The 12,501-nt window shown below is 37.5% G+C and overlaps 1 protein-coding gene across 1 annotated transcript in view; it reads right to left on the bottom strand.

Moving 5' to 3' along the window:
* Positions 1–329: 329 nt before the first annotated feature.
* Positions 330–12,501, bottom strand: part of GRXCR1 (glutaredoxin and cysteine rich domain containing 1) — a gene marked incomplete at both ends in the record, with an annotated part of 40,030 nt that continues 27,858 nt past the window's right edge. Inside the window, 3 exons of the mRNA XM_084285990.1 lie at positions 330–509; positions 3,378–3,443; positions 11,260–11,499. Of these exons, the coding sequence (XP_084142116.1) occupies positions 330–509; positions 3,378–3,443; positions 11,260–11,499 (486 nt within the window). The remainder of the gene's footprint in view (positions 510–3,377; positions 3,444–11,259; positions 11,500–12,501) is intronic.

The raw sequence follows: 12,501 nt of genomic DNA on the forward strand, positions 1-12,501 counted from the left end.
CAATTTATAAAGCTATCATGTGTTCTCACTAGATCACTATTATTCATTGTTCTGTATGTAAAAAAAAAGGAAGAATTCACACCCAAGTGGCTGATAATACCCTACGTTCAGTAGACAACAAATCTCTCTATAAAGACTGTAGAAACATACACTTCAAGATTCATGATACGGTCGTGTTTAAATGGCTTCAATAATCAAACCAGCAGAAGTATACTATAAATTGATTTTTATTGACTGAATTAGTTAAACAGATTCATTTAAAAAAAAAAATCATATTACAAACTGCAGCAGTACAGTAAAATGAGTTTGCACATGTGGAAATGCCATTCTTAGCCTGCACAGCTCCTGCAGCGCTGTAGCCCATTCTCATTGCAAGCAGTACACTTGAGGGCTTTGAATGAGTCCGTAAAGCAGTTCCGAAACACAGACATCTTGCTCCCATGGCACACTGAGCACGGAAGGAATCCAAAGCCCCCGCAAGAGAGGCACTCATGAGGGTGCTGGACTCTCTGCTCAAAGAAGAAAGTAAGAAAGATCACAATGTTACCTCCTCAACAGTCATATCTCTAGGACAAAGAAGGTTCCAGGACAGCTTCTCAGAAACACATTTAGGTTTCTGTCGTGAGAAACATCCACTTCCCCACCCCGTGGTATACCATCACAGATGACCCATACGTCTGCCTCTGTATGGACCCACATGCAATGGTTAGAAATGCTCACTGTGGCATCATCAGTCACATTACACCTCAGAAGCCTGTCTTGATAGTTGTCAAAAGAGCTGGCTAAGTCATCCTTGCATACATTACACTGATGTAGTCTTAGACCTCGATCAATTCTAACAGGTATTGCAATTGACTGATTCTGAACTCCAGGCAGTTTATGTTGATGTTACATTTTTCTATGTTATATGTTAAGATATGAGTACTTTTATCATTTGTACATGCTCATGATGAATATGTTGTTCCTATTACAGTTAGAGCTGATCATATCAAAAAAAAAGCAATTCATAGTTTCTGACAAGGAGTGCTTTAGGAAATAAGTGAAGTATTCAAATTTACGGGTGTAGAATGCTGAAGCTTTAAGTAGGAAAGAGAAAGATCATTAACATTCAGCAGTTATAGCTGGAGAAAACTGCTGCAGGAAATACTTGGGCTCCCTCAATTTTCTTATTTCATGAGTAAAACAGTAGTTTAACTCTACTTTGTGATGGATTAAAGATGATTGAGAACACAGGAAGATATTTTGAAGACATTTTTAAGTTACAGTTACTGAAAATATTGCTAATTTATTTAGTGGTTGCTTGAAAGTTCTGTACCAAATAAATGAAAAGTAGACCAGTACTTACCACAGCACAGATATTTAGCTTTAATATTGTGCTGTTGAGTAAAGTCTTTATAGATTTATTTATAAAGGAAGAAGGGTAATCGATAAAATTCCTGTTAGTGTTGCTCTGAGGAATCATACACCACTGAAAATATTAGTCAAAAATTGTTACCAAAGCATACTAAAATATGTAAAACTAACATAGCCCTTTTTTAAGCATCATTGAGAAAACTGAAGAGATTGCTGCAAAGTTATTAAAACCAGCATTCATCTGCTGACAACTTAGATAAACATTAGGAAAAAAAAAAAAAAAAAAGAGTATAAGATGAAAGGAAAGAGTCTTAGCTGATGTAAGTCATTTCAGCTGCTTTGAAGTCCATGTCAGTTTGATGTAGTAGAAAATCTGACTCATAATCTACAAAAACTTATTTTCACATGGGTTTGATTAGGTGAAATGCGGATTTCAAAGTGCACAGTACGCCCAGCAGGGCTTGTGGGTTGTTGTAGTAAGGATACTATAGGCTCTAACAGAGGTATGATGCACCTGCAGCATCATACTTGCTGCTGCTGTCATGTTGGTGTATCTTTCTGTTCTGAATCTTTATTGTAATGTAGAAGTAGCTTTCTACTTATTTCACTTGTCAGTACTGTTGCTACAACAGTATTTGGGCTGCTGCACAGGAGCTGCAGTGCAAATCTCTCTAAGATAGATTTTTTCTTAATAGATTTGCAAAACATTTCCATTAATCTTTCTTGCCATGTGCTTGGCATGTTTGTCCATTAGCTTATCCTTATAGGTTAGCAGAAGACACAGCATGACTAACAGATTATGCGATATATACGTCTGTCAAACAAAGATCAAAGTTATATGGGAAATTTTTGAGGGACAAAACAAATAGAAATGCAGTATAATAGTATCGGATTTTTTATTATTATTATTTGTTTGTTTGTTTTGTACTGTAGTTCATAAATTTGCCATTCTTCTTCACTGGACATACAACTCCTTTTACTGTTAACTTCTCCAGGGACAATGTTTAGAAGAATATAATGTAATGTTTTTGTTCTCTTCTATCTTGGGAGTGCACGTCATTCATAATTTAAGATGGAAGTTTACTTCATTGGACATTATTGTAATTAATCTCAACTTTTTAAGATAATATTGTAATCATTCAATTCGTTATTACTTCTTATGCTTATAAATAGCAACCTTTTCATGTAGAAAGCTAAGTAAGATAGCTAAGAATGCACAAGTTGGAGCAGTCTTGCACTGAGACCAAGAGTCCTCAGGGAGAGTATATCAAATGTTCAAAACTAAAGACAAATAAGCCCCAAAGTACTTGAACTAACAAGGCAAACTAAGAGCTGGAGAAAGGCATAACAATCTGTAATGTGAGGTCTGTGTAATTTTGTGTAAATTGGTGTGACTGAAAACTTCCAACTTTGCTCAGATTTTCTAGATGTCCACTTTCAGGTCTAACCAGAATGCAGGAGATGTGCATGAACAGCATGTTCACTGTGGCACAGAGAAAGTGGGTCAGCATCCACACAAGAGGCTTGAATCCTTTGGGACATGGTGAAGATTAAATATCAAAGGTGTTGTCAAAAGTTCTAGGAACGTGAAAATTACCTGCCTTTCTCGCTGTGGCAAATAAGAAAAAATATAGTAGGTGTACATTTGGGTTTCATGTTATCACTGAGTTTTCTCAAACTTAATAGGCTGTGATACTGTGATATCATTCATTCAAAGAGCAAAAAACAAACCAGCATTTGGGATCATTATATAACAGAAGAAAGAATAACAGAGGAAGAACGAATAGAGAAGAAATAATAAAGAAAAGAATAAAGAGAAATAAACAAAGAATAAAGAGAAATAAACGAAGAATAAAGAGAATAAAGAGAAGGAATAGAGAAGAAAGAAGAAAGAAGAAAGAAGAAAGAAGAAAGAAGACAGATAACAAGAAAGATAACAGAAGAAAGGGAATCCATTCAGAAAAATGTTCTCAATTGCAAGTATTCAATGTACATTCACTGTGATTATTTGCAGAAATAGTTACCTCAATTTTGGTTAAGAGATCCTGCAGTTCCCCAGATTCATTCATTAGTAAAATTTTCTCAGCACCCTATTAGTAAGAAGAAGAAAAAGGTCAGCCAGTTTAACGTGAAAAGTAGAGATGTTTAGAAGATTTGTCCTTGAAATTTAAACAAGCTGAGGACAAATTTGACTCACATTAAGCATTTTGTAATTAGGTCAACATTAGGAAAGCTAGAAGGAAAGAATCTAATCATTGTTGTGGTAGAACTGTTTGAGGTTAGTCACCAGATGTCATATTGCATTTCCCCTTTGTAAAAGGTGACATGGCTCGGAAATTCTGGTTGTGTTCACTTTATTTTACAGGGTGTGGTTCCTGACAGAATACAAAATATGTCTAGTTACTATGTCAAAAATCACAATTATATAAATATAAAACACATCAGAGACTGCAACTAAATGAGAGGAGGAAATTTTATTTCAAGTATTATAGCAGTTGAGCATTGAATTAAGATATAATATGCCTAATGTATAACAGAAGGAAAAAAAAGGTAATGAAAATACCATAACAACATTAAAGTCAGACACAACAATGAATAATAATAATTTAGTCTGAGTACATTAGGCCTCTGAGGGGTTCTGTGATCTGAACCAAGACAGCACTCAAGTAGTTCTTTTTCCCTCTGAAAGTAAAGGCTGAGAGATTATTGCAGACAAAACAAAACTGTCAAAGATGATGTAAATCTCTTTTTCCCTTTTCTTTAATTAATTTAATTTCTTCTCCCTCTGTAGTTAGAGGAACATATTTGAATGCTTGTGCTTCAGTTATATAGCCAAATATACTGATTACTAAATATTCCCGAATGCTTACAAGTACTTTTAATCAGTGGTTCAGAAGAAATTTACAAAAGGTAAGGAAACTGAGGCATAGACAGAAGGAATTGCACAGTCTTGAAGCCAGCTTACAGCAGAGCTCAGATAAGACCTATGTTCTCACCTCACTGTCTTGTGCTTACTCACTGCTGTGGAAATTGGCCACAAGTGGTGGTTCCATGACACTCATTGTCCCATTTTTCAGGTAACTGAATGCCCAGACTGCTAAAATTCATCTTTTGTAGACTCCACATGAGCTGGGAGGTGTGGTGGGATGCTGGAAGTGGAATGCTGGCAAACTACTAAGACTTGAGCCAGCTCATGTCTACTAAGACATGGCCATCTGCAGGGCCCTGAGGGGCTCTCAGCTCCTGCTCCTCACCAGCACCATTCTCCCCATCATGTGGAGGTACAGGAAGGGATGCCAGGGAGCATATACATCAGTAACATATGTGCTAGTGTCAGACGAGTGCCTTGCTAGAGACTTCCTATGCTGCATCATCTTTCCAGTATCCCTTTTTTGTCTTGTAAAGCCATGGTCACAGACCAACCCCAGAGGGACCCAGGGACCCAACACACACACACAGCTAGCATTCGGATGGAGCTTCTACCAAGGTGCACAGCAGGGAGAAGGGAAGAAGCCCACAGCTCTACCAATAGCTGAGCACAGGGTACAGAACCACTTCAGTGTGTAACACAAACATCAGCCAAGGGGCACAGAAATGTTGCAAGGGATTTTGCATGACACCCTAGTGAGGTTGGTTTCCCTCTGCAAGGTCTTTTAGCTGTGGCTTTCTACAAAGACTTTTGACTCTGTGTATGGTGATATACTAAATAGGCCCCTTGCTGACTTCTTTACCATGTTCATGTTTCTTGTTCAGAGATGTTTGTAATCACAGCATTGCATTTCTCTTAAAAAGCAAGGTATTAATATTTTAGTGGATGTGAGTGTAACTTCTGCAGTGAATGCTATTCCTTCAGTGCTACACTTTCAAAGAGATTAAATAATAATAATAATAATTATTATTATTATTATTATAAGTATTTACAATGTAATTATTTGTGTTTAATTATGTGGAAGATGACAGGATATTCAGATCAGCTAGCATTGCTTGTGCTGAGTCTTCCTCTGTTGAAATCTATTATATATCACGGGTCCAGTGTATACCAGCTTCAGCATATGCATTGCATCCCTCTGTGTCCCCAGAAGAGAAGCTTTTAGCAGTTGACCAGCCTCCTTCACACTTGCCCTCTAATATTTCTCTATTTTCACACAGAATGGGCAACAGGAGTGACTGGCACAGAGAAGCAAGGGTTTGCCAGGAACCACAGGGTATTAGCTCTGGGCTTGAATGCTCTGCAGTTGCTTAAGACAGAGCTTGTACTGCCTGTGCTAGGCAAAAACATTAAGTATCTGGAGCTTTATTGATGTAATTGCAGCACTGCAAATTCCCTAATCTGGACAAACCATGATTTGCCCTCATTTAGACAGGGATCTCTTCTCCGTGGCAACAGCTGGCAAAAAGCATTCCTGTGACTTCTGTTCTGTGATACAATGGTACTGTACTGTAATGCTGACTGGCTTTTGCAGCCCTGTAATTAAAAATCTGACAGGTTTCCCATTATAGATTGATATTTCAAAGGATTTATATTTCAGATGACATTCATCAGCTAGCTGTGTTATTTCCAAAGTGGAAAGTCTTATTATTATAGCTTTAAAATTAAAAACCAAAGTTCTAAATGTCTATCAACATTTTTAAGTGTTTCAGTATGTCTTCTGTGATTAATGTCTGCCTCAACTGAAATTTGAATAAAAGATACTTTGCAGAGGTTAATCTACCCTTTAGATCTGTGAATCTTAATTCTCAGTGCCTGCAATTAATAGAATAATGAAAGCACCTGTAAAATATGTCCAATAGCTGCTCTCTGACCAAAAATTGACACCTTTCTTTTTATTCTTAGATTGTGTTCTGTCCACGATTACCCATAAAAGGATGTGAAAAAGTTAAGAATCTGTCCCTCCAAACACAAACATTTTGTTAACCAGGTTAAGGTTCAAAGCACCCACCTGTTAATGCTACAGACTTTGCTAAATCATTCAACAGGTTTTCTAAACTATTTTTTTGCTTCAAAATACTTCCCAATTTTCCCTTGAGATATTTAGCAATTAGCATCATATTTCAGGTATGGTCCCACTATCTGCAGAATTAGGACAAGTCCAGTAAATTTTCTACTGCTCCAGCTCTGTCTTGTTAGTGAACCAGCTTGTTGATAATCCACCATGAATGTAACCTGTTACTATTTTCATGATGTAATTCCTCATCAAGGAATGCACCTAGATGTACACATTTGTATGCAAATGTTCTGCATTTGGCTGTACTAGACTGCCTGCTGATTTGGGGTAGCAGACTCTCTTTTGCATTATTTCCTACATTCAGAGAAAAATTAATACAGCACTGAAATGTTAAATGAGAGTGGGCTGGAAACCAACCTTGACCACCATGTGAGAGAGTTAGGTTTGCAGGAAATAGACAAACCCAAGTACCTGTTGTGGACTTGTAAGGAATTTGATTAAATGCCTGGAAATCTGCCAATAAACTGATAAAAGTGTGACTGTAGCATAAGAAATGTTAGATTTGATATGCAAAGAGCCATCAGATTTTGTATTAAGAGGACATGCAATTAAACCCTGCTGTTCCTGAAATGTTAAACTGCAAAACAGAGGAAGCAGATGACTGAATGAAATAATTATATCATAGCTTTACTGCCACAGACCAGATATTTACCCCATCAAGTGAAGGTCAGGAAAATGCGTTTACTCTAGCAAAACAATAAGGCAATGGAGAACTACTAATCATAATTGACCACTGGAAAAAAGGCAAAAAGGAAACTGTTAATATTTTCATAAAGAAACAGAATTTACACAGGTATTTTCTAAAGTTAATTACAAAAATAACTTTATAATTCTTAGTAAATGGTCATAACCAATGAGTCAGAATATTTTGACTGTAAAACTCATGCCATTGTAGATTCATTACAAGACTAAGTAGGAAGTTGTTTCTTCATGTAAAACAATGTACATATTTGAAAATGTTTTGAGTAAGTTTGAAAGGAGGAATGGCTGATGCCCCAGACGTCTGTGCTGCCATTCAGAGGGACCTGGACAGGCTGGAGAGTTGGGCCAAGAGGAACCTCATGGAGTTCAACAAGGGAAAGTACAGGGTCTTGCACCTAAGGAGGAATAACCCCAAGCACCAGTACAGGCTGGGGGCTGGCCTGCTGGAGTGCTGCTCTGCAGAGAGGGATCTGGGAGTCCTGGGGGACAGCAGGCTGACCATGAGCCAGCAGTGTGCCCTTGTGGACAAGAAGAACAGTATTCTGGGGTGAATTAGGAAAAGTGTTGCCAGCAGGTCAAGGCAGGTAATTCCCCCCCCCCCTCTACTCAGGCCTGGTGAGGCCACACCTGGAGTATTGTGTCCAGTTCTGGACTCCTCAGTACCAGAGGGACATGGAACTACTGGAGTGAGTCCAGAGGAGAGCTATGAAGATAATTAGGGGACTGCAGCACCCGTCATACAAGGACAGGATGAGAGAACTGGGCCTGTTTAGCCTGCAAAAGAGAAGACTGAGGGGAGACCACTCAATGTGCATAAATATATGAGGGGAGGGTGTCAAGAGGATGGATCCAGTCTCTTCTCAGTTGTTCCCAGTGACAGGACAAGAGGCAATGGACACAAACTGAATCACAGGAGGTTCTGGCTGAATATGAGAGGGGTCACTTTACTGTGAGGGTGACAGAGCACTGGGACAAGTTGCCCAGAGAGTTTGTGGAGTCTCCTTCTCTGGGGATATTCAAAACCTGCCTGGATGCCATCCTGTGCAATGCGCTTTAGGTGATCCAGCTTGGCAGGGGGGTTGGACTAGAGGATCTTCAGAGGTCCCTTCAAACCTTGGCCATTCTGAGATTCTGTGAAAGGCAGCTGAATACTGGAATTTACTCATGTGCTTAAAGTGATACATAAACAAATGTATTTTTAAAATATAGTGCATTATGCATTAATATCTATAATGAGCTAATATGTATATTAGGGATGGCTCTGTCTTTTTTATCTGCATCTCTTTTCCAGTAAGGTGGGCTTTTACATAACATAAATCTCTAGCAATCCTGGGTTCCTTTGTACGAGTAAGAGAATGTTCCTTTTTATTTATTTATTTATTTATTTCTGCATTGCATTCTGCTTTCTGGAAATTATTTTTTATTCTGCTTTGGCGCCCCAGCAGATGGCATAATTCCATTTCAGATGGAGAGATGGAGACAGCCTCAGGTGAAAAGGGAGGGGGGGTGGGGGTGGTATTGTATCAAATGGGAAGGAACATGTTGCAGAAAGAACCTGACATTTCCTGAAAGACTGATATTTAGACAGCGTGTGTCAAAAATACAATGATTCAATCCTGAAAGAAATGAAAAGATTAAAAAACTTTCTGTACTACAGCACACCGGACTTTACTTGACAGGGACTAAATATGATTTTTCTATTGCTTTTGCCCAAGTAGCTGATTTGTCTCATTCCCCCTGTGTAGGCAATGATAAATTCCACAGTATTGTGAAGATTTATCCACACAGCTTGCAGTACTCTAGCAACCCTGTCAGGATTTCTGAGCAGCTCGAATACTGTGTACTATGTCACATGCACATATGCTGTGTTCTGGTGCTTTTGTTACATTTATCTCATTAAAAATAATCTTGTCCCTTTTCAAAACTCTTCATATTTTAATTAGGATGTTTTTTTATCCTATGACTCATTGAAAGGTTCCTGGCTCAATAGAGATTCTCTTTTGTATTGCTACATGCGATCTCCTTTAGGGAGGGATTTGCCAGGAAATAAATATTCAAAATTAAAAAGAGAGAGAGAGCAAGAGAGAGAAAATATTGCATGTTTAATTTACTGACACACCAGCCTTGTGGATTTCTGTTTTATGATTGCATATCAGAATATAATTATCATAAAAGCCATTACAGAAATGTCCACTGTTACCAGTGAGACCAAATTCTGTGTGAGTTCTCAATCACATTTTGCTGAAACACAAGCCCAGTGAAAGATGCAGCCAGCTTGCTGCCCTGTGAGTCCCTGACAAGTTGTTTTCTTAAGATGTCACATCCATGAGGCATAGAAATAGCTGGGGAGTGATTGCTTCATGGCCAGATCCTGAAAGACTGGTAAAACATTTGTAACCTTCCTTATATGCAAACTGTCCTCCAACTTATTTCTCTTCCACAGTGATTTGATTTTGGCCAATTTTGTTTTTTTACCAGATCAACAGATACTTTTTCTTGTCTTAAACAATATGAATGGAGCTTCCATGCTGTAATAAATGTGTGTAGACCAGAACACTACATTCTTTCTTCAATTTTTAACCAATGGTGTCAGCAGGTAGTTTGACAGTTTGATATCTCTCCCACATTTATCTAGCTTCCTAATTCACTTTCCTTCCTTCCTATATGTCTGTTAAATATCTCATAAAATAATTAAATAGTTTTAATAAAATTGTATTGCTTGTTACACTGTTGCTCATCTGTTAAAGACAAGTTTCGTATGGTCTTCTAAAAAAAAAAAGTGGCAGTGAATTAATGGGCCATCCATCACACCAAAGTGACTGTAATTGGGCATCAGCTAGAGCTTAGCAAATAATTTAGTCAATACATTTCAGTATTTTACATGATTTATTTTGACAAAATTGATCACAGTGAGATTTTCTTGGACTTGGTCATAACTCATTGTGTTGTTTTTTTAATTATTATTTTCTTTAACATGACAGTTGGGTAAGCAAATCTTAGTCTGAATCCTGGTGAATTTTAGGCTTTTCTAGAAGAAGGACTTCTGTTGTTGGCTGGTTGGAGACATCTCTGTTTCCTGGATTTGACAAAAGCAGTCTCTATGTTGAACTAAATTTCTCTGTCTGCTAATACCCTGCGCATGGCCCATTCTGCAAGTACTAGTGTTGTCCGGTGAAGTGGACTGCTCAGAGAAACCAGCCCTAAGCAGAGCATTAAGAGTTTGACAGAGTCCTGCCAGTGCCACGAAAGGAAGGAAAGAATGTGTGCTTGAGTGTCTTTGCAGCCCCAGCACCAATTATATGCTGTTTGTTGATTGCATTTTATTCCATTACTTAAATCTTTTATAAAAATGAAAGCGTTAGGCAATACCAACAAAATAACCCTGCTGTGTTTAAATACAGTTTGCCTCCACAAACCATGGTCTCGCAGTTGGTGTTAATTGCTAATTCTTCAACACTTGAGACAAATACCTTTTCTGAGATCCCAACCTATTTCGTTGGTTGCTTTCCAGATTGTTTTGCTTTTAAACTCTGATTTTTCAGTTTATGAAAGACACATTTCTAAAGAACAGGTTGTCCCTAATACAAAGGTGCAGTTTTAGACACAGAGTACCAATGTACAAATTTTTATTATAATTTTCTACTTGGAGTTATGTCTCACAACAGAGCAGAGTTAGGCTGGTTTTATTGCTAGATTTTAAGTATTAACCAATCCTGTACCTAAAACAATGTTCCACTGATTATAGTTGCCCAATACAGACTACATTATATAAAATTCAGTGCATGTTTAAGTTCTTAAACTTGAAGCTGTTAGACATTCTAATATCCAAAAGAGTTATTACTAAGTGACAGGTATGTTTTGTGTGTTAATTTTCCTGGGTCAATAATACACACAGGTTTTCATGAGGAAAAAAAATCTATTTCTCTAGATTTCCATGGTTTCAACTACAAAGATGAATTCTTTTCTTAGAAACACAGCATCACTTCCATTGCATTACTACATCTTACTCCCCTCCTGAAAGCCTCTCTCCAGCTCTGTTGTGTCTTTACATCAAACTTACCAGTGTGGATGGGTACAACACATCCCACAAAGGGGCCTCTGTCTTTGTTCCCATCATTCCAGCATTGCAAACGATTTCATAAAAACATAATGACTTTCTTCTGTTCTTACAGACTTCATAGTCTCATGTTTTACTTACCCCAAGGTAATGGCCATCAACAAACACAACAGGGAGGGAGGGAACTTCACACACCTTCCTGCATCTCTCATCTAGTTCTTTTCCGTAATCACTGTTAAGAGCAATATTTTTTTCTTCAAATTTAACTCTGTGGTTTTGAAAGATCTTTCTAACCAGTTCACATCTTTCAAAAGTGGTTCTCACCACACGAAGGCTGGTAGTATAAATTATTATACGGCCAAATTCTGGCACTGATGACACCTGGAAAGGAAACAAAAAAAAAAAGTTCCACTTGCAGTATATGAAGTGTTAAGTATATGAAGTGTTAAAAGATTTTTTGTTTCTTTTTTTCTTTTTTTTCTTTTTTTTTTCTGGCTGCTGTAACATCCACATACTGAATAATTTCATTAAAAATATTATTTAAGCAAAAAAGAGAAACACAATCTTTTCTGTACTTTATTGAAATGTAAAGATGGAGTGTGAGGAACTAAGTGTTTGTAATCACCACCTTAAGGCAATTTAAACTGCTTATCAAAGTAAGGTGCAAACTTTACTTCTTTTGGAAAGCTTTGGAGATAGTTAATCAAGTACAACATTTTCAAGAAACAGACATATTTTAGAACTGGTGGGCTTCCAAACTTGAATAAGTCATCACTCTTTTGTTGTTGTACTGTATACAGATTCACCAACCTTCCCCAAGCTGTAAGACACAATGCTTTGGATTAAACCCATTTCATTTGCAAAAGCACAAATTCTTCAAAGAAACAACAGAAACTTGAATGCAGGGTTCCCCACTGTTTTTAAAACTGCCTGATTCTGTTACAACAGTGACTCCTTGCGTTTATACAAACACAATCTGTAGTATCCAGATGAAGTCCAGACTTGATAGCTAAGGTGTTAACAGCCTCCTTTCAGCAAGGTCAATGCTAAAGAACCTTCAAGCAAGAACCAATGCTAAAAGCTCTATCACATCCATGAACCAACACTGACATAGAATAATTTATCTCCATGCTGAGCTAGATCTGGATTGGAGAGAGGACAGATTTATCACTAATTTTTTAGTGGGGACCTAAAAAATCATTCTAAAATCCAGCCAACATTAAAAAGTGTATTTTGTGTGTACTCAGTCTCCAAATCAAAGTTCACTGCAGTTAGGAGACACAGTTCCATTGACTGTAATAAGTAATATTGGCCCGTAATATGCAGGCCAATTCTTCATAGGTATAAGTTTATACCTCATATTTCATTTCTACGATGAAGAAA

Source organism: Netta rufina (assembly GCF_964035555.1).
Source record: "Netta rufina genome assembly, chromosome: 4".
Taxonomy (NCBI): Eukaryota; Metazoa; Chordata; class Aves; order Anseriformes; family Anatidae; genus Netta; species Netta rufina.